The 23761-nt window shown below is 33.8% G+C and overlaps 1 protein-coding gene across 8 annotated transcripts in view; it reads left to right on the top strand.

Annotated features, from left to right (window-relative positions):
• Bcas3 (BCAS3 microtubule associated cell migration factor) overlaps positions 1-23761 on the top strand; it is a 564794-nt gene that overhangs the window by 226855 nt on the left and 314178 nt on the right. For all 8 annotated transcript variants that reach the window (XM_047542954.1, XM_047542958.1, XM_047542956.1 and 5 more), the window contains exon 16: positions 17324-17474. In XM_047542954.1, coding sequence (XP_047398910.1) covers positions 17324-17474 — 151 coding nt within the window. The remainder of the gene's footprint in view (positions 1-17323; positions 17475-23761) is intronic.

Raw genomic sequence — 23761 nt, 5'->3', positions numbered from 1 at the left:
TCCCTGTTTTTTATTGCCTCAGCTTAGATGCAGTATTGTTTCTAATCTGTTATTTGGAAGACTAAAATTTTCCTGCTGAATTTGTTTTCCTCTGAGTTTTTTTAATCATTCTTTTAGAATATTGTAACATTATGTTAGTTTTGACATTATTCTACATGAAAATCATATGTATTTTAAATATTTTCATGTCATTTAGTATAGTTTCTCAAAGATAGCAGATGAGTTTTTGTTTTGTTTTGGTGGTACTGGTGATTGAACCCAGGGGTGCTTTACCACTGAGCTATGTTCTCAGTCCCCTCTCTTTATTTTTTATTTTGAGACAAGATTTTGCTGAGTGGTGGAGACTGACCTCAAACTTGTGATCCTCCTGCTTTAGCCTCCTGTGTTGCTGGGATTATAGGGTGTGCCACTGTGTCTTGCAGCAGATGAGTTCTTTATGGAAAAGAGTGATCACATAATACATTTCTAAAAAACAATATGGGACTGGGGTTGTGGCTCAGTGGTAGAGCAGTTGCCTAGCATATGTGAGACACTGGATTTCATTCTCAGCACTGCATATAAATAAATATCCATTGACAACTAAAAAACATTTTTAAAAAATATTGTTTAAGAATCATTTTAGTGAAGAAATTGTCTTCTAAAGAAAGTTATTACTGGGCCAGGTAGCACACATCTATCACCCCAGTGATTCCAGAAGCAGAGGAAGAAGATTGCAAGTTTGAGGTCAGTCTCAACAAATTAGCAAGGCTTTAAGCAACTTGGTTAGATCCTGTCTCAACGGCTTAAAAAAAAAAAAAAGGCAGGTGTATAGGTGTATAGCTCAGTGATAAACCTCCCCAGTTGCCCCCAACAAAAGACGTTATAACTGTATTTTTTTAGGGCAGTTTTAGGTTCACAAGAGAAAATCAAGAGGAAGGTATGGATAGAATGATTTTTTGCAGAAACAACTTGTGGATAATCTTTTAAAACCCCAGATAATACGGTGCCTCTGAATTACATTTTAAAATAAATATTAGTTTATGTAGTGAACACTTGAGGCTAGCTCAGAGTTTCTTGTTTTGCTTTTTACTATTTGTGAAGTGTTTTTACTTTTCTGTATAGTTTTTACATTGAAAAATCATAAATTCCCAAGTTTCATCATAGTTTTATTTTCAGATGGTTAATGTGATACGCCTCTAGAGGGCAATATTTTCTCAACTTTTCTGTAATTGTAATCACGGCAACCCTGGGACAAACATGGGAGTGCTATGAATGTCGATGTGTTGTCAGGTCTTATAATACCTCTTTTTTTAATTATTGTTTTCTATGATTTATTCCTTATTGCCTTTTTAGAACTGTGGACTTTGGAAATACGTTACTGTCAGGTCATATCCTCTTTGAATACTCTATTTTTCCTGTGAATGAATTCAGTTAGTTGAATAGAGAAAATATTTTTAGTTATCTCCCTCTAGTAAGTAGATCAGTATGTCCTAAAAATTCCTTTCTTTGATTGTCTATGAACTGCTAATTAAGGATTTTTGATCTGTGTACTTTAAGGTATCAGAGTGAATAAATTGCATTATTGAGGCACTGAGGCATTATTATGGCTTGAATTTATTATCTTTCCTTTTCTATTAGTGTTGGTTGGACCTTTATTGTTGTTAACTTTTTAATATAGATTTCATTTCTTATCGAAGACATATATACATTTACAATAAAATCTAATAATATCATAATTGTAGAGTTAAAAAAAAGTCAGTCTCCTACCCTGTCCCTCCCACTCTGTCACTCCTCAGAGGCTAGTTTTTCCAACTCTTTGTGATTTTCTTCTCTGCTATTTTCTTTTTTGCCCTTTTCTGGAATTCATGTCAGTTGAATAATGAATCTCCTTTCCTGGGCCCCTAACTTTCCTGTGTATTTTCTCTTTTTCTTTTTTTCACTCTACAAGGGCATCCCCAGCTTTAACTTGTACTCTTCTCATTGCATTTTTATTTCTGTAATGCTTTTCTTTCAATGTTTCTTTTATGATCACACCCTTCATTTATTTTATACATGTCATAGTGCTATCTCTTTAAGAAATAGTTAACAGTTTTTAAAGTTTTTTGGTTTTGTTCCTTGTGTTAGCTTCATTTTCTCTGAATCCCTTTTTCACATTTTTTTTGTTGTTGTTTTGATCATTCTCTTTTATGTTAGCACCATGGTTGTTAACCCTGATTGTACATTATCCTTAAACTGGATAGACTCAAAAAATACTAATGTCTAAGCTTCATCAGGTTGATTAAACCAAACTACTGATTTCAGTGTCTGGGAATCCTTGACTGATGATCACTGGTTGATCATTCTTATTTAAATTTTCAGGTTTTTTTGTTTATTAATTTATTTTTGTCATTTCATTTTTACTTAGTTAATAAATAATTTAGTAATAAAAATTTAGTTAATAAGTCAATGCTAAGGAAGTAATTAGAACTAATTTGAGTGTTGCAAGGGCATACCAACTTCTAGGTCTCGGGTAGGACTGGTCATTTTTTTAGGATACCTCCCAATAATTACTATTCATAGGTCTTCTCACTTAGATTGGTCAGTTTCCCAATTAAGTATTCTCTGTCATCTGTTCAGGGTGCTTTTGGGGTAGTGAAGCCTTTCTGGCAGTAAACTTAGAAGTTGATTTTCAGGAAGTTGAAGGAGTTATATTATTTTAGACTAGTGATTAGAATAACAAAAAGAGGATCTGGAGAATCTATTTACGTGGTACTGTTGCCTTTTCCAGTGAGGAGGCTGCTTAAGAGTTCTGGTCTGTTCTATTGAAATAAAAATCTTTCTATGGAAACCAGGAGGTGGAATTTCAAGATGCTCAAGTAAAAAATAAAAACTGTTTATCAATAACTCTTTCTGAAGAAGGGAATGAATGTTTATTTTTCTATGTACTTATCAAAAGGAATATCTGAATTATTTTCACATTATTTGGTTTTGAAAAAAATTATAGGAAAGAAGAGTGGGTAGGCTTCTTAGAATATGTAATAACCAGTGTCTTAATGATAAACCCAAATGAACAGATTAAGAAATTATCAGACCTGAGTGTAGCAGGCATGAATAGAGTAGTCTTGAGGTGTAAAATCTGAGCAGGAATTGCTGTTGATATTTATAATCTACAAAATGGTGAAAAGACTAGGGTCAGTGCCATACTAGGGTTATATATATTGAAAAATAGAATCTCTGATAGTTCTTACCACAATAGGGTAAATGGCATTCTGAATTTGGAAGAGGATGAGAAAAGGAAAAGGATTTAAGGTTCATTGAAAGAGTTATTCACATTGGTTGATGTGTTTTTGCAGGTGAGAATATTGAAGCTCAAATGAGGCACCAGAGAATTTCAGAAAAGATAGAGGAATTAATGTGGGCATTGTTATTGGTGGCTTCAGAATATATAGGCTATTCCATTTTCAACCTAAAGAGCCATCCCTGGTAGGGAATGCTTAATAAATGTTCAGTAATATTTCACTCTGGTCTAGTTTTAGAGTAGACTGAAATGTGTCCACATTTGATAAAATCATATATGAAGAAATTTAAGGTGACAGTACTGATAAATGAATGTAGTTTTCTGGCAGTGATCTAGCTGATTAAGAAATAGTATTTCTGTTAGGTGTAGTTTGCCCAAGGATAGTCGTGGTATCACACCTCTTTGTGGTTCTTATGCTCAAGGATTTTCCATGAAAGGAGTCTTATAATAAAATTTATATAGATAAATTCAGAGATATGGTTTTGGAAAAATAATTGGAAGACCAGGACTTGAAGTACTTATTAGTATTCAGGTGATATGCTAAGTTTTAATTTTTGTGCATAATTCTTTTTCACAAATTATTGGTAATTTAGGCAGCAAAATTGAGTGTCGGTTTCCTGTTTTCTTCTTGAACAAAATAGGTAGCCCAATTTTGATGGAAATATATTTAAATGTTCTGAAACTAGAAATAAAATGTACGTGAATATAAAAGGGTTTATCTTCCCTGTTGTCAAAACTGCTGATTGGGCCCTTTTGCACTATACTCCCATCTTTGTATGGTTGTTAAAATCTGTTGCTCTTTCCCATCTGAAGGAAATGCATCTTTGACACTTCTCATGACCTGAGTCATGATGCTGAAATAGAGCCAGAAAATATTCTCAACAGTCATGGGTAATAAGGAAAGCTTCCGTCGGGGTGGGGGTGGGGGTGCGGACTGGAGGTTGTGGGCAGAAGAGAATCCTTGCCGTTTTGGTTTAAATCTTTTTAATTATTAGGAAAGTTGTTTACATTTTACTGCTATACTTGTTATTCAGCAGAAAACACATTGATTTTAATATTTAATTGTTCCTCAAGTATACGATGTTTAATGTAATTGAAAAAGACAACTGCAGATGTTAAAATTGTTTTTGAGTTCTTCATGTCTTAAAAATATACTCCTCATATATTGAAATTAATTCAATATTTTATTTTATTTTATTATATGTGCTTATTTTTATTCCTGAACCAACTCTCAGTACTTCTATGTTTTATATGTTCTCCAGTGCAAGTAGTAAAGTTATATTTGTTGAACTAAGTAGATAAAATTCTGTATTTTTTCTTGGAACAATGAAGTGCTCTGTTGGCTCCATTTATATGCTACAGAATTAATTATGAGATAGGAAAAGGAGAATTGGGAATATAGTATTGTTAAGAAATAATTTTAATGATGAGTTGTAGTTTGGGGTATTTATTTTATCCCAAATTTGGCCGAAGAGATGTTTGATTATGGAATTATAATGGGAGTCTTTTACTAGGGTTAAAATTCTCAGTTCTGAACACTTGGTTTTAGAACTGTTTTTGAACTTGATTTAGAGGAGTGGGAAATTTGAGGGTGCTTTGATATGATAGATTTATGAATACTTTGAATCTTAAGGAAGAGGCTCCAGCTCTTGTTTTTTGTACTTATATGAAGAAGTTACTTCTTCCCCTCTAGTTTATGTAGACTACTTTTATTGTCTATAGTCTGTATATCATTTAAAATTTTTTCCTTTTGTCAAACTCTAATCCTAATGTTTAGAGGTAAAAATTGCTGAAACTTCTTAAATATTAATAACTCCAGCTCATAGTACATTTCCTTCATTCCAGAATCTTGGAGTGCTCTAATAGTAAACCAAAGTAACGAACTTCCCACTTTTCTGGAGATTTTATTCATTCAGTATACAAATTGGGTTGAGTATGTGATTGAGATTAAATTGTATAATATTTTTAAAGCACATTTTTCATATTTCAGTAGCATTCCTGATAGCCACTTCTATTACTTTTCCCTTTTTGTAAACATTGCTCATAACTCCTGATCTCATCTCTTTTTCTAGACTTACTGTTTTCCACCTACATTTTTGACACTCCTTATCCTAGCCTACTTTACTTCCTTATTTGAATAGTATAAACTATACTTGCTCTACTTGTAATTTTAGTGCACTATTTCTTTATGACTTTTTATGTATCACATTTCTGAATCCATTGAGTTTATTTTAGCTTTAAGGAAAGAAAAATACTTAAATTTATACATTATAGTAGCCAGCACATTAAAAATAATAATGAACAGGTGAGAATGTATTCAGACTAGAAGAGGAAAACCTCCTAGCAAATTATTCATTGACATTGATATACATGCAAGTGCATAAATAGCTATTGCATTGTTAGTATAATATCAGTTCTTCAAAGTAGTTTATTTCTATTGACATTTATTAAGTACTAGTGCAAAGTGTCATGTATGCCCCTTCCTATGTAGTAGCAAGAAGTAATGACAGTATCATTAAGAACCTCAGTCAGCTGGGTACTATGGCCCATGCCTATAATCTCAGCTACTGTGGAGGCTGAAGCAGAAGGATCACAAGTTAGAGACCAACCTCAACAACTTAGCAAGGCCCTAAGCAACTAGTAAGACCCTGTCTCAAAAACTAAAAATAAAAAAGCCTGAGGATGTAAATCAGTGGCAAAGCACTTCTAGGTTCAATCCCCAGGCTCCCTTGCCCCCCCCCCCCCCGAAAAAAGGATCTTAATTACCACCTTGAAAAATAATATGGATTTTTGTTTTTAGTGCATTTTGTACTTGATTTGTCTTCTTACCTTCCCACTCTTTCCAATAGTACCTAAAGTAATATCTATGGTGACATGAGCTGTTTACTTGAAAAAAAGCAACAAGTGTTTTTTCTTGAAATGTATAAACATTTGCAGTATTTTTTCTTTAGCATTCATTGCCTTAAAAAAAAGTTGTAGGCAAGAATAAACTGAGTGAGAATTGTCCTTGAACATTTTGTCTTTAATTATATCTCAACTATTTGTCGTGTTCGTAGACTTAAATATGTGTGTATCTCTGTATATATAATTCATTTTCTTTTAATTGTGTGTTCTATTCTCCTTGACTCCTGTGAACAAGCATTGCTTCCGCCCAGCTTGGTATGTGGGTCAGAAGGCACTGTTTCTCACCAGGGCGCTGCTGTTTCCTTTTCCTACTTGAGTAGATTACAGATTATACTGGAACATGCCTGAGAAAAGGTCAAAAAGGAGGGTGAAAGTCCTAGAACTGCAGCTGGGAAGCTTGTCATTCTCATCTAGGAAAGGGGAAGAGAGAGAGTGGCTCCCATCCCAACCAAAAGCAGCCCACATGCAGAAAATTCCCATTTGCAATGGAGACTTCTTATATAGTCTGAAAGGATTTTATTTGGTTTTCATTAAATAATTACTGAGTATAAGGTTGGAAGAGCTTGAATGTTAAATTAGATGGCAAGTAAGAACTAAGTAATGTTTTTAAATTTTCAGAGCCTAAATTTGCTGTGATTGTTGCAGAACAAGCTACCATTGTGCTCTTTTTGACAGCATCAAAAATTCAAAGCTCTTCAACTCCAGAATTAACTTGAACTTCTTGGTAAATTTTAGATTTTTATCCCTGTCAATGCCACAACAGGATATTAAAAGCAGACCAATAGTTTTGGTCTTCTGTGGAATGCTAAAATGCACACAAAAGACGCATAGAATCGATTACCTAGTTTTTCTTTTGGAAAGATATGATGTACAGAATAGAGCATCTATTTGACATTTCAGAGTAGGGAAATTGAAAGGGGGACAAAGGTAAAGGAAATAGTTGTAAATAGGGCCATCGATGTAGATTTGTCTTCTTGGGAGTGCCAGGGGCCCGCATTAACATTGATTTTTCTTAGCGTGCCTCATTAATCCAATTTTAAAATGCAAGAATTCAAAATAGAAGATCAGGGACACTGACTTGGGAATCTTATATTCTTATATAATGAATCTAGGGTGTGTGGAGAGGCGATGAGATAAAAATTTGAATCAGTTGAAAGGAGTGAAGTATACTGAGTCATAAGAAGGTTTCTGTTGTAAACCTTCCAGAAAGAACGTGAAGTGAATAAGGCCTACATCTGAGATCAGAATGAAAAAAGTCAGATGAGTTTAGATCTCCTTCTAATCGAACTCTCCCATAAGGCACCCATAACCTTGTCTCCTTTCCTTTCGCTCTTTTGCAAATGAATCTGTAACATTTTTGTACTTTTTCGTACCCAAATCCCTAAAGACAACAAAAGCACAGTATTCCTTTATTTTCCAAATGCTTCATTTTAGTTCACCTTATTCTATTGTAATGCTCAGTTTCTTTCCCATACATTCCATTCTTCCTTTGACCCCCATTGGTGACAAGCTATGTGCTTCTAGAAACTTGTGATAAAAGGTCTCATTGACCTGCTCATCCTCTCTCTTTCTCTCTTTGTCTCTCTCTTTCTCTCTTTCTCTCTTCCTCTCTTCCTTTCTTTCCTTTCTTTCTTTCTTTGTCCTGGGGTTTGAACCTAGGGGCACTTACCTACAGAGCCACATTCCTATCCCTTTTTAATTTTGAAACAGAGTCTTGGAAAAATTTGCTGAGGCTGGACTCACACTTGCAGTCCTCCTGTCTCAGCCTCTAGAGTTGCTGGAATTACAGCTGTGTACCACTGTGCCTGGCTGATATGATATTCTTTTAAAGTATCTCTTATAACTATTATTATTATATATTATTATTTTAGGTGATTACTATTATTTTAGGTGATTTTATTTCCACTGGTTCATAATCTGATAGGATAGCAAAAACTTTTAGGTTGGGAGGAGGCTTATTATTCTTTTTTATTTTAACTCTTCTTATTTGCTCTGGAGATAAGATGCATGCATATTTACATGCACAACACACTGATATTAACTTTGCTGTTTAGCATAATCTGAAATGTTCAACATTTTCAGGGTCTTGCTTGCTTTAGAAAGTTCTTGCAGTTGGCAGTTTGCCACATTCACATGTTCTCACATCACTGCATTCAGAAGCTAAGAATACCAACCTGGCAGCTTCTGCACAGAGGATAAAGATAAAACAGAAAGGAGTCTAGCTTTCCAGTCACATTACCTGGGAGTTGCTGCTGATGTCTTTTCCACAAATGTCCAAGTTTGTCAAAGCCCAGTAAATCTTGGAAAGTTTATTTTCCTTGTAGCATCTGTGTTTTATAATGGGTCTTTTAATTTGTTTTTACTTTGTCTGCAGGGATTTCTTTTGTCCGGAGTTTTCAGACTCTGTCTTTTTCTTTTTTTCTTTTTTTTTTTTTCCTGTGGAAGTGAGTCCGTTAATGATGGCTGGTTTGGGAATATGCCTCTCTGCAAACCTGACCTGACAAGCTGTTTCACCAGTGCAACAACAAAGGCCATTGTTATTTTCTCTTCACTTCTTTCTTCTGTGTTTTCATAGTATAAAACGTATGGGTAAACGTAAGTTGCCACAATGCATAAATAAGGTGCCATTTTGAAGTTAACTAAACTTTTAGTAAACAAATCATGTCATGTCCATCTCACACACGCAGACAGTAGTACTGTGTGTCAGTATGGAAACTCCACAATGTAGAGTGTACCTGCGAGCATTCTTAATCCAAAAGCCGGTGGGGAAAAGAGAGCCTATGAGGTTGTTGTCTTAATTCCTTTTTCAAAAATGCAAATTTGTACCCAATACACACAGTGGTTAAATTCCAAAGTGAACTCTTCTGGCTTAGTGCTTGTATTATAATATTAAAAACAATTACAACAGTAATCACACTACTGAAAACAGACCAAACAAAATATGACTTTAAACATCAGGGGATGTTTTTAAAATTCTGATTTTAAAATGATTTTCTATTCCCAAGTAGAATTCCTGCTTCAGTTTACTGAGAAACCATTTTATTGGAACTTGGAATTTTTTCCCCCTTGAAGCCCATCTATCATAGATCCTGGTAACCCTCTAAAGGATCAAAGCTCTAGTGGATTTGGATAAAGACCCAAAAGCCTGAAGGCTTATGCAAGTTTATCTATATAGACTAAGCCCAAAAAACTGGGATGAGAGTCTTAGAAGAGCTTATTTTCTCATGAGATTTTTGGGACTTCCTCTGTCTGGTTGTGCCAGAAATACTGTGAGAATATCCATTCTCATGGCATTTGTCACTTACAGATCTCGTCCCAGCTGGAATTTGAAAGTATAATGGTGTGTGAAATATTTTTTGTATCTTAAGGCTTCATGAAGCCCACTACTAAGACCAAAATTAAACAACCTCTGCTCTTTACATTGCGCTCATATGGTAATAAAAAACAAAAGTATAGGAAGGAGTGTTAGCAAAGATGACACTTTTATGTAGTGGCTCTCTTCATAGATGTCAGAAAAATTTCACTTTATTATTACTCTCATATATATTCTTGAGAGGTCACACAAAGAAAAAGAGCAGGGCAAGTTTTAATCCAGGTCCAAGGCAGACATTATAGGTTTCTTCTTCCTGCACCTCATTATATTAAGAGGTTTGAGGTTTAATGAAACATCCTGACATGGAAATGTTAGTCTTGATTTAACCACAGAGAAGTATCTAAATGTCTGGGTTGCTTTTTGTTATTGTTGCTGCTGCTGTTTGCAGTTATAGGATTGAACCCAGGACCTGGTGCATGCTAGACAACTGAGCTATATCTGCAACCCTAAATATCTGTTCTTGAAGTTTCTAAGTTGAGGCTCATTGGTCTCTTCAGCATGAGACTGGGTGGGGTCATGGAAGCCATGGATTCCAGTCATTTGGCTATCTTCTGAAGTACTTTGTGTTCCCTCCAATTATTTTTTCTATAGATCATAGTGCTATATTTTCCTCTATCTCCTGGGTATGGGAAAAATATATTTCATTCATTTAATAATCATTTATTGAATGGATGGTCATTGCATGTCAGCTATTGAGTTTTCCTATCTAAGCTGGCTTTCTTTTTTTTTTTTTGGGTGCTGGGATCATACCCAGGGCCTTGTGCTTATAAGGCAAGCACTCTACCGACTGAGCTATCTCCCCAGCCCCTGGCTTTCTTATTTTACTAACTCCTGATGTTATTGGTTATTCATCTCTTTTATTTATTTATTTTCTATTAGATTAGCAAAATAAGAAGATATAGGCTCATTTCTCTGTGCTCATATTTTATACATTTTATCCCCCTTTTTAAGTTTTCCTTCAAAAACACATGAAAAATAATTCCTTTCTATTCATTCCTCAGACATTTTCCAGAAATCTTTATTAGTATGTTTTTCTCTAATTTTTTCATCTTTTGTTCAAATGCCTTTCTGTATCACTATGTTATGAATACTTTTAGATTCCCTCAGATTTATTCATCTAGGACCTACTGTAGGGGCAGATACTCATAAGCCTCTGAAATTATATAATAGAAAAATGAATGTTGAATGAAATCTTTGCTTGATGTTGTCTCATCTTGTTGCTATCTTCTCTCAAGTCTCAATCTTTAAATCTTTGTTCTGCATTGATTACCTTTATCATTAACTATTCAAGGTCCCTTTCCTTATCCATCACATTTGACTTTTCTTCCTCTCTATTGAAACTACCCTATTGGAGGCTATCAGAGTTAGTAGCTTTTTCCTTGGGTTTGCCATATTAAACCCACTTTTTTTTATTGCATATCTTTATTTTATTTGTTTATTTTTATGTTGTGCTAAGATTGAACCCAGTGCCTCACATATGCTAGACAAGCACTCTGCCACTGAGCTACAGCCCCAGCCCCTTAGACGTACTCTTTATTGATGATTTCATTAACATAATTATTTCTTTTTTTAAAACTCTAAACTTTTTTTTTTTTTTTTTTTTTTTTTTTTTTGCGGTGCTGGGGATTGAACCCAGGGCCTTGTGCTTGCAGGGCAAGCACTTTGCCAACTGAGCTATATCCTCAGCCCTAAACTTATTTTTATTGCTGTATTTTTGTATTAATTTGTTCTTTTCACTTATACATGGCAGTAGAATCTATTTTGATATATTTATATGAACTTGGAATATAACTTATTCTGATTAGGATCCCATTCTTGTGTATGTACATGAGTTGAGAGTCACTGTGGTATATTCATATAGGTACATAGGAGAGTTGATTCCACTGTCATTCCTAATCCTATTCCTATTCCCCTCCCTTCCCTTCATTCCCTTTTGTCTAATCCACTGAACTTCTGTCCCCTCCCCCCTCCACTTGTATGGGTTAGCATACACATATCAGAGAAAACATTTGGCCTTTGGTTTTTGGGGATTGACTTATTTCCCTTAGCGTGATAGTCTCCAGATCCATCCATTTACCAGAAAATGCCAAAAAGTCTGTCTTTTCAATGACTGAGTAATATTCCATTGTGTATATATTCCACAATTTCTTTATCCATTTATCTGTTGATGAGCATCTAGTTTGTCACAATAACTTAGCTATTGTGAATTGTGCTGCTGTAAACATGGATAAATTTCTTTCTAATTGATATATAAAAACATAGAAATTATACATATTTATGGGATACCATGTGGTATTTTGATACATGTATACACTATGTAATGTTTAAATCAGATTACTTACATCTGTATACTCATCTATTTTTCTTTCTTTTTCTTTCTCTTTCTCTTTCTTTCTTTCTTTCTTTCTTTTCTTTCTAATCCAGAGGTGCTTACTCACTGAGCCATATCCCCAGCTTTTATATTTTTTACTTTGAGACAGGGTCTTGCTAAGTGGCAGGTTGCTGAGGCTGGTCTTGAACTTGTAATCCTCCTGTCTTTGCCTTCCAAGTTGCTGGGACTGTAGGTGTGCGACCAGCTCATTTATCTTTTCTTTGTGATGAAAACATTCAACCTCCTTTCTTCCAATAGGACGGTGAAGTAGTACATCAGAACTTCTTAATTCTATTAAACTATAATTTAGTACCCATTGACCATACTTTTCCCATTTCTCCCTCCCCAGCTTAGCCTCTGGTAACTGCCATTTTACTCTCAATTTCTATGTGATCAACTTTTTAAAATCCCACATATGACTGAGATCATTCGTTACTTACCTTTCTGTGCCTGGCTTACTTCACAATAATGTAATGACCTGCACTTCCATCCATGTTCTTATAAATGGCAAAATTATATTATTTTTATGACTGAATAGTATCCCATCATACATATTTGCCACATTTTCTTTATCTATTCATTAACTGATGGACACTTAGGTTGTTTCCATTTCTGGCCATTGTTAATAATACTGCAATACACACAATAGCACAAATGTCTCTTTGACATGCTGATTTCATTTCCTTTGGATATTTAGCCAGTAGTGGGATTGCTGGATCATATGTAGTAGTATTAATTTTTTAAGGAATCTCCATACTCTTTTCCACAATGAATGTACCAATACAATACACTTTCTTACCAACAGTGTACAATCATTCCTTTTCTCCATATCCTCACCAGTGTAATGTCTTTTGCTTTTTTTTTTCTCTCAAGGTGACTTTGGCTATTTTGTTGTTGTTGTTCCATACAAATACTAGGATTTTATCTCCTATTTCTGTGCCACTCGTATTTTAATAGGGATTGCATTGAATGTTTTTAAGTCTTCCAATCCATGAACATAGGATGTCTTTTCTTTGTGTGTGTTCTCTTAATTTCTTTTACAAATGTAATATTATTTTCATTATAGAGAAATTTTGCCTCTTTAGTTAAGTTTTTCTTGGTCTTTTACTTTATATCTTTTTGTAGTGATCATAAATAGAATTGCTTTCCTGATTTCTAGTTTAGATAGTTCACCGTTGAACTACTCATTTTTTAGAATGCACTTATTTGTTCATTTAAGCTATATTTTTAAACTACTTGTAAAATTCCATAATATATAAGACAAACACTTTCTATAAACATAAGCATGAATATAACTCTCCACACTTACCTTATGCTCTCAGATATATTGGATTCCAGACAGATACCACATTATAAATACAGACCACAAGAGCAGAGGACTACAAACACTTGGGTGTTGCTTGAGAATATAGTAGGCTGAGAAAGATAGGTATCAAGTACCTTGTATGCTATTCTGAGATTGTCCTGTCATAGAGTCAGTGAAGTCTTTTTAGTTATGCCTACCTAAATCACGATATTTGGAATTTCTCAGTGAATCTTTTCATTTTTCTGTACCACTGAACTTTTTATTTTTTTTATTTGTTTGTTTGTTTTTATTGATGTTCTAGAGGTTGAACTAAGAGTGTCACACATGCTAAACAAGGGCCCTACCACTGAGCTACATCCCCAACCCTTCTGATCTTATCTATAAAGTTGAGTGACCTCGCCGAACTTGATGAAGTATCATATGCCTGTAATCCCAGAGACTTGGAGGCTGAGGCATGAGAATCACAAGTTTGAGGCTAGACTCAGTAACGTATCAAGGCCCTAAGCAACTTCGTGATCCTGTTTCACATTTTTAAAAAGGGGGCTAGGAATGTGGCTCAGTGGTTAGAATCTCTGGGTTCAATCCCCATTACAACCCCCCACCAAAAAAAAGTTCAGTGACCTCAGCATCTGTGCTGTTCCCTTGCTGAGAAAACTTAGCTTTTACTCTTCTGTCTCAATTGAAAGGTTCACCTAGAATTGAAATAATTTTATCTTCCTATTGCTTTGTACTGTCTGTTCACAACTATAATTAGAAATGCCTCATGTCTACTCACATGACGCCATCCCATTTTACCCCTTTCCCTTCATTTTATCCTCCATGCCTTGAATATTCCTTCTGTCTTACTCTTAACTTGGTCATGTCTCTTGTGTTCCATGAGCCTGTTTCCAAATAATTGTTCTTACGTGTATATATCTTTAGGACTAAACAATTAGCACTTAATCCTGCTTTATACATGTTAAACTGTACTCTTCATGATAAAGAGAATACAGCATGTTATCATAGGCTGAGGCACTCAACAAATATTTGTTTCTAGCTAATAAACATATATGGTATGCACAGTTCTTGAATTTTAATTAATTTATGATATGTTTGATGTTGGAGTTTCATGTCAGTTCCCAGTTAATATTAGCATAATCATTTAATGAGGAGTCTTACAACTATTTTTATCTACATTGTCCTTGAGAGTGTGATAAACCATTTTCTAAATACAGAAAGGTTTACTCTTTTTCCTCCACAAATACAAAATATTTTAATGGACTTCCTCATTTATATTTTCTATAAGGTTCAGTGTTGTATAAGTGTAATATTATTGTCTAATTCATTAAACATCTTGTGTACCTTGGAAATGCTATTGTTATCCCCACAATATGTAAAACTCACTTTTATTACCTTTAGTATGTAATCTCAGTTTGAAATCACTGATATAGAGAGATAAAAATTCAAATGCATGAACTTCTTGTCATTCTCTTTATTTTGCAAAACAGACTTTTTCAGAGTTAAACTTGTTAGTTACATAGAATAATGTAAAAACAGACATGTGTCCAAGGAAAAAGTAGCATTTGGTTAAGTAAGCCATTATCCTAATTCTAACGCACCTTCATCTTGTAATGAGTTTTAAGAATGTGACTCTTACCTTTTCATTGCCTCTGAAGATATCATCAGATACTGTTTGGTAGTTCTGTCTCTATCCTGAATCATGATAGTTTGCAAGTGAATGTCTTTTATAAGTAGTGTATCAATTATCAATGCTGTCATATAATTTTTTTGCCTTAATTCAAATTAGTAAGGATTTTCTGTTTGCCTATTTTTTTAAGTGTCGTGTTTATTGCTAATAGCATAATTGAGGTTAATTTTTAGTAGAAGTCAAGAAGAGTTATTTGAAATCAAATTAGGTCGGTAAGATGTTTTTTGTCTGAAAATATTATTGGACTAAAAACACTGGACTCATAAAAAATCACAGGATTCATGAAAACCTGGTATTGGTGAAAAAATAGACACATAGTTCAGTGGAATAAAAATAGTCATACATATATGATCAAGTGATTTTTGAAAAAGGTGGGAAGGCTATTAGTGGAGAAATGATAATTGTTTTAACAGTGGAGATAGAACAATAGGACATCTATATTCAAAAAGATGAAAATAATGAAACTCAGCTCTCACCATATGTATAAAAATTAAATGTAAATAAATGGTCTTCTGTTCTTGCCCTCTCTATTTAAATGGTATTAGTTCCAGCAATTAGGCAATAAAAATCATCCATACTAAAAAAGTAGAAGTAAAACTCTTTTCTTCAAAGATCACCTGATCTTTAGTGAGTTTTGTTTGTTTGTTTGTTGGTGCTGGGAATTGAAACCAGGGCCTTGTGCATGCTAGGCAAGTACTGTACCACTGAGCTACTTCCCTAGCCCAATTCCACAATCTTTTATGTAGAAAAATGTTATGGAATCTACAAGAAAGTGGTGGAGTTAAGAAATGAGTAAAGTAGTAGAATATAAGATCAATGTACAAAAGTTATCTGTACTTCTTTACCATTGCAGTAAACAGTATGAAATGTAAAATTTAGAAAACAATTCCACTTATAAATTTCATTGAGAAGAGTAAAACACAGTAACAAATTAATCAAAGAGATATAAACAGGGTGAAGTGATGAGTGCCTGTAGTCCAAGCTACTTGGGAGGCTGAGGAGCACTGCTTGAGTCAGGAATTCAGAACCACTGTGGGCAACAGAGAGAGACTTTGGCTCTTAAAAAAAGAAGAAGAAATATAAAACTCATGACCTAAAAAGTACAAAATAACTTTGAAGGAAATTATAGACAATATATGAATAAATGGAAAGGTATCCCAAGTTCTTGGGTTAGAAGACTTAATATTTTTAAGATTGCAATGGTCACCCCTTGGTATGCTAAGGTGATCCATTCCAGGACTCAAGTGGTTAAGTGGTTACCAAACTCTGTGGTGCTCCAGTCCCTTATATAAAATGGTATAGTATTTGCATATAATCTTTGCATTGTATTTGTATAGCTTCCAAAATACTTTAAATCACCTATAGGTTACTAAGAAGACCTAATACAAAGTAAAAGCTATGTAAATAGTTGTTATACTTTATTATTTAGGTAATAAGGATGAGAAAAAAATGGCTGTAGATATTTGGTATTGATGTAATCATCATAGACCTAACTTAGTAGTACAAAAACAAGAGGCATGCCTAACAGTGCTGGAGAAAAACTGAGGACCTTTAAATTGGGTTACACCAGGGTATGCCCACACATTACTTCATTTATATGGATTCGGAGTAACCCTCAGTGCATGACAAATTCAAATTATGCTTTTGGAACTTCTTAGAATTTTCCCCCCCCAAATATTTTGAATGCACAATTGATTGAATCCATGGATGTGGGACCTGTGAATAAAGAGGACTGACCATACTCCTGAAATTGATCTACAGATTCAATATAATCCCTATTAAAAGCTCAAGTGCTCCCTCCCATATTTTTTCAGAAATTAACCAAATATAGGGAAAAGTAGCAAATTTTGTTGGATTCAGTGATCCATTGAAGATGGGCCACAAGCCAGGAGTGGTGGTGCATGCCTATAATCCCAGTAACTTGGTAGGAGACCTTTCATCAAAATTTTAAAAATGTGCTGGAAACATAGCTCAGTGATAGAGTGCCCCTGAGTTAAATCCCCTGCACCTCTACCCCACAAAAAAGATGTGCCCCAAACTACTTTGATTGTCTTTCTTAATGAAGTAATTCAGTCCCATCCCTGATGACCCAAATCTCTGTAAGTAAGTGTCATTTTTTTCTAGAGTACTTTGAATTCTTCCCATCTATATACCTTTTTTTTTTAAAGAGTTGACCTTTTTTTAAAAATAACTTTATTTCTATTTATTTGTGTGTGGTGCTGAGGATTGAACCCAGTGCCTCACACATGGTAGGCAAGCGCTCTACCACCAAGCCACAACCTCATCCCCCATCTGTATAACTTCAATCCTCCTGGTATCAATTCTGCCTTTGATGCCTTTCTGAAATGATTGATGGAGTCAGTGAAAATCCTATCAGAGGTAGGGAAACTTCCATTGGTGATGCTTTTCTGTTTTTCTCTTTGTAGGAAAACTGAACAGCCAAGACTCTTACAATAACTTTACCAACAATAATCCTGGGAACCCCCGGCTCTCTCCTCTCCCCAGCTTGATGGTAGTGATGCCTCTTGCTCAAATCAAGCAGCCAATGACATTGGGGACCATCACTAAACGAACAGGGTAAGACCTCAGGCTTGATGTTTTTTCACAGCTGTTTTATAGGATTGAATGAATAAAAATGAAACATACTTTTTCTTTGTGTGGTTTTGATTATGTTCTTCATTTCTAGCCCATATGAGCCTTAATGGCAGCAGACTAAGTACAAAGTATAGAATGTGCACAAACATACCACGCACATCCATGTACACACACGTCCACAGAAAAAGCAAAGCAGTGACAAGTTGTGAAAACTAGTATTGGTTAATAAAAAACAGGCCCACCACTCAGTCCCTGTACTTGCTGCCTCATGGCATTGCCTGATAACACAATTTGATTTTCATGACTTACAAACATGATTGGCATGTAAAATGACTCCAAATTTTGATAGACATAAATAATGAGAGAAGTTTAGATGACAACCATGTTTCTAATGCATTTTGAAAGTCATTTGTATTGAGGTTTAATTTACATATAATGAGCCTTCATTAGTGTTAGGACAATGTGATGTTACAGGTAGTTTTCTAAAATTTGAACTTTTTAAAAACTGGTTTTTTAACATCCTTAAAGACTTTTGATTCACTTGATTTCTTTGTGCTTATTTTAGCTATTAAAAAAACTTTATTAGGAATATATAATTATTATTTCTTTGCACTTCTGAAAATAAACTACTAAGTCTGTGATATCATTAGATATTTAATTATGTGATAACCTGGAAATCCATGTTGTTGTATAAAGTATATTTGCTATAGTCAAATTACTTGTTTTTATCAATGAATTATTTTAAGTTTAACCTGATTTGAAATGGAAGAAATTCTATATTAAAATTCTTTATTAAAGTGACCAGGAGAAACCCTATCTTGGTCTCAAGTGGTCCTCAGGATCTTCCCAATGAAAATAACAGATTAAATTATTTGTGTAGCATGTCAATATTTCTTAATATTTTTGTGCTAGTGTTAGTGTTTGTAGAAGTCACTTTCATGAGAAGACATACTCAAGGCTCTCAGGAATGAGTCCTTTGAGCTTCCAGTATCACCATAACAGAAAATGGCTTTCAACCTGGGTGCAGTGACATCTATATATAAAGTGATCCTGTTACTATATGGAGAAATAAAATTGAATTTGTGACATTTTAAGGGAAATAATAGGAAAAACATAGAAAATGTATATCCCAAATCACATTTCATGGTATAAGTCATTTGACCTGTATGTCTTTTAATTCAACTCTTTGTCTTCAATAGAAGTATGATTTTAAATAGAATTTTGATTTTTCTTCTTTTAATTTCTTGATTTTAAAATAAGTTAATAATAGTGGCATAAATAGTGAACAGGTTATGTCCTTACATTTATGATTAGTTTGTTTTTTCATTTTATGACATTGTATTCCCTGAATATAGAACTAAATAAAAATAGGACTAAATTTTTAATTAGAACTTAAAATTCTTTTTTCATTTGCTGGAGTCAGTCTATAATTGTGTCTCATAGATTTACCTCAGCATTGTACAGTTCTTCAAAGTTCTTACAAATTTTGTCTGTCTTTCCTGAATCCAGTGAAAGCATCATCAGCCTTGTTCTTTGTAATTTAATTTTACATCCTTAGTGAGGGGAACATATGAACCTGGTTCAGAAGTTCCTGGGAGACATGAGAACATACTCTGGTGTTTTGTTTCTCATGTGTTTGTTTGTTGTTGTTTTTAACATAAGAACTAATGCTGTCTTATAATGCAAAGAATTAGCTATCTTTAATAAGGCTTTCCAAAGTTACTCTGAGGTTATGACTAAAGTTGTATGGATAAAATGATATGATGTTAAAATTTAAAAATATTTGTGTGCAGGGTTGGGAAGTAAGTCTGCTCTTGTTTACATTTGAAGTTTTCTACAATACAAAGATAAAGTCTGTCACTCTTTTACTCTGTGTCTTTCCATCCTCTTTCTCTTTGCACTAAGATGGATAGAATCTTTATCATCTGGTATCCTCCTGTGCTGCCATAATTCATCAATATAGATAAATTCTTTGTTTCCTTTTCTTTGTAAAAACCTGCTCAAAATTCTCATGCTTTTGGAGCATATATAATGTGTTCCCTCATATTATATATAATTTAATAATTACTAATGAAGCATTACTTATTTTATGTGCCTCAAAATTAACATAAGTATACAATACTTGTAACATTGTTGATTAGGCTTTGTATCTCTATTTTCAAATTATTTGATTTCTGCTACGTTTTAAAATTTCTTTTGGCATGTCTTACATTCAGTTATTTAGAAAGAATAATTCATACCTGTCCCAAATGAGGACTTGGCTTTAATTTTTCCGACATAGTACATACTTGCAGAGACATTGCAAGACTAGTAAAAAGATTTCTGCATATCTTAATTTCCCAGATGTTAAGGTTTTAAGGTATTTGTTTTATCATTCACGTTCTCTCACTCTGCACAGATACTGACACACCATACTTTCCCTACTTATTTCAGAGTAAGTTGCAGACTCAACATCCCCTTATTCCTACATCCTCCATGTACAGCATCTAAAGGCAAAGATAATCTTTTAAATAACTATGTTATCATTATCAAAAGAAGAGATCTTACAATGATTTCTGTTAGTTGGGTTTTTTTTAAAAATTCCATATTATTGTTGTCTGTTATGAATTCTCTGATTGTTACAAATTTTAGAGTACCACAAATTACCCAACCTATTATTCTTTTTTTTTCTTCCTGTTAGTACAGGGTACAGTGACTAATAAGTGTACTGATGATAGTAATTGTAATTTATATTTGACCATTGCTGGATTACAGAACTTTAATATACTTCTGAAAGTGTTTGCTGATTATAGTCAGAAATTGCTATTGTGACTATCTTTGGCTCATAGAGTTTTCAGATATAATTTTTTGTTTTATCATCTTAAAATTCAACACTTTTTCATTACAATACACATATTTTGCCTTGTCGAAATTAAGATTTGATTTGTGTGAACAAAATATATTCTGTTTCCAATTTTGCCATATGCTGAGTTTTGAAGCAAATCCTAGATAATATTTTATCTCTTTTGATTTCATCCAATTAGAATTTAAATGTATTTTCTTAAACATTTATTTAAAACATTTAAAAAACTATGACCAATTTTCAACACCACAGTTGGCTAATTAGTGTTAGTTTTTTCCATTACATTTTGTTTTATTTACTGAGACATTTAGTTTCCTTATTAAGGTGACCAACATGATGAGCAAATGAAGTTTTTAGTTTCCAGGTCTCTCTTCAGGTTGGAAATTGTTATTTACTCATTCTTTGATTTTATGGACCTCCTTTTCTAATGTTTTTAAAATAAAAAGAAGCATTCATATGGATAATGTAGAAAAAGAACACAGAACCCACCCATTACAGATGTGTAAATTCTGTCCACCTCCAATATGCCTGATAGTATACCTAAAAAAGTCATATACTTACTTAGGTTAGTTAGCTCAGTTTCCATTTGTTCCATGTTTTAGATATTTTGCATGAAGATATAAAATAACCACAAAACATTATATTTCAATGGTAGAAATTTCCAAGGATTGCCTAGGACCCAATTTTTAAATATCCAAATTGAGATTGAAGCCTCAACTTAAACCTTCAGGGGACAAAACGTGTGTTTACCATATATAACATCTGCCCTCTTATTTTCACAAATACATATCCCTGTGCAGTGTCAAGGACCATCTGTCTCACTGCAAGACATACATGAGGCCAATGAAGCTACAAATGGCAAAAGACAGATGTATTTACACCTTCTTGTTCAGTACCTTGAAGCAGCTCTTGGAGGAAAGAAGGCCTGTGCTGGCAACAGCTGCTGCTGACCTCTGATGATGTACGTGGATGAAGGCAAAGGAAGTGCTAGAAATTATTTGGCTTCAACAATCACCCATTCAAACAGAATCCATTTTCTGTCAGTCTAAGACTGGAGGATTGGAAAGCCCTGCTTACCACACCATCATGTTTATATCACATAAAACCAAGAATGACTCTCCTCACCTATTTAAAGTAACTTTATACTAAGGGATTATTCTGGGTCTTGGAAGTTAGGTTTTTGTGGTGGGAATTTATTATCAGTATTTCACAGATGTTTGGTTGAATTAATGAATCAAGTTGGAATAATATCATAAATAATGCTTTCTAAGTAATTTACAAAAAATTTTTTACATGATTTTTTTTTACAAAAAATTTTTACAGTGTACATGATTTATTTGCTTTGAATCTAAAATTATTTAGGCATACACATTATTTTGTGGCAAAAGCAGAAAACAGTAAATGTCACAGGTCAAACTAGTTTCATGGGAATTAAAAAGATACAGAAATTAAGAATTAAGTTACATTGCTCTAAACTAGTAGAAAGTGGACATAACAATTTATTCTTTCATAGTGTACTTCTCCTTAAACAAAAGTAGCTTTCTAATTCCTTCTCCTCTCTCCACCTTTATCTTTATTCATTTCTCTGTAATTAATTTGGGGCAGTCATTAGGAACCTCGGGCTTCATCCTATAGAAATAGAAGGCTAGTAGAAAAATAATTGGGAGTCTGAAACCTTCATTTTTCATGTTGGTTTAGCCATTTACTATCTGTGTGTCCTAGGTCAGATTCCTCACCTAAAAATAATTCATGTATTTATATAGATTGTAATCTTTTGGCCTTACTGGGTGTGAGTTTCCATCCATTCTTAGATTTAATAGACTCATTTCAAAGTCTTCCCCACTATCAAGCTGTCCTAACCTAGTGCTAAACACAAGCCCCCAAGAGGTGTTCACTTATGTTCAGAAATGGAAGCAATTAGTGGCATTTATTTAAATATCTCCAGTTGATATTTGTAAAATAATTGTCATCAGAGCTTGCTACCTGAGTTAGTGACATTGGCATACCTTGAAGAAGGTTCATTCCTTATTTATCTTAACCAGGTTCATCTTGGCTTAATTTGACCTGAGCCCTAAATCTTATAGGCTAAGGTCTGAGAATTAGGTAGGAAAGATTTGAAGAAAGACCTGTCAGATACAATTGCAATGGCAAATTCCCACTTCCCATCTCTGTCCTGTATAACTATGAGTTCTTTCTTTATTTTTACTTTTTAGTTGTAGATGTACACAATATCTTTATTTATTTATTTTTATGTGGTGCTGAGGATCAAACCTAGTGCCTCACACATGCTAGGTAAGTGCTCTACCACCTGAGCCACATCCCCAGCCCTGTTAGTACTTGATTACTAAGTTCTGAATGTTTTGTTCCAGATATAAAATAATGGACAGTGTATTTTCATTAGAATGTATTTGCTTATGTGTACATGTGTGATATATTTACCATAGTTTGAATTTCCTTTTTTTGTGTGTTAAATAAGTAGAGTACTTAAACCATACCAGTTTATTGCTTCTCACTGTAAATCTGGGGATTTTTAAAAAATGAAGTCTACTATATACCATATTAAAAGTCAACAAGCATAACATTCAACAGAAGTTTGACATTATTTATGCTATGCTAGTCTCTTTTCTGTCACATATGACAGAATTTGAACAGTATCTATGTTTTTCTAATGAAAATCTTTTATATCTTGAGCTCATAATTTAAATTGGCATATCAAATATGTCTCAAATTAGTTGTCTGTTTCAGGTTCAGTTTGCTCTGTAGAGCAGTAGATTGAGAACCCCAGTGCTATAGATCTCTTTGCTATGGAGCAATTAAAATTAAATTAATAAAAATTTAAAAGTAAAACATGAAAATGACATGGGGGTAATTTGCTTATATGCAGATGGGAAATGGGAGTTCACTTCTGTTTCTGCTTAAGAGAAGGCACACACTATATGAAGGCACTAGAGGTCCTAGAATTTGTTTTTAGAGTAATGTGACTTTGTTTCAGTGCTTTCCACATAACACTGTGTGTCTTTTTCTTTATTTAATCCATTTATTATTAATATGGGCTCATTCTGGTATCTGCTTTGTGTTAGAACCTGTTGATAGAACATGATCAATTGAAAAATAAGATTAATACAGTATGTTTATGTAATTCATCTCTTAGACTCCAGATATTTCTTTCACTCTGAAGATATTAAAGAAAATCATTATTAATATTTTAGTACTAGAGTTAGGTTATAGAGGGGTTGAGCATGTATATTTCAAATCTGGTTATACTTTTTCCTTACATTCAACAAAAACTTGACATTTGCCTGCCCTGCTGCCCCCTCCCCCAGTAGAATCAAAGATTTTGTGGTGTTATGTGGCATTCAACAAAATGATTGAGAGTTTAATGACTTAAATAGCATGAATTGTATGTTATAGAACATAATTCTTTCCT

Source organism: Sciurus carolinensis, chromosome 3, assembly GCF_902686445.1.
Source record: "Sciurus carolinensis chromosome 3, mSciCar1.2, whole genome shotgun sequence".
Lineage (NCBI taxonomy): Eukaryota > Metazoa > Chordata > Mammalia > Rodentia > Sciuridae > Sciurus > Sciurus carolinensis.
Note: the sequence above shows the minus strand (reverse complement) of the source record. Positions and strands in the feature narration are given on the sequence as shown.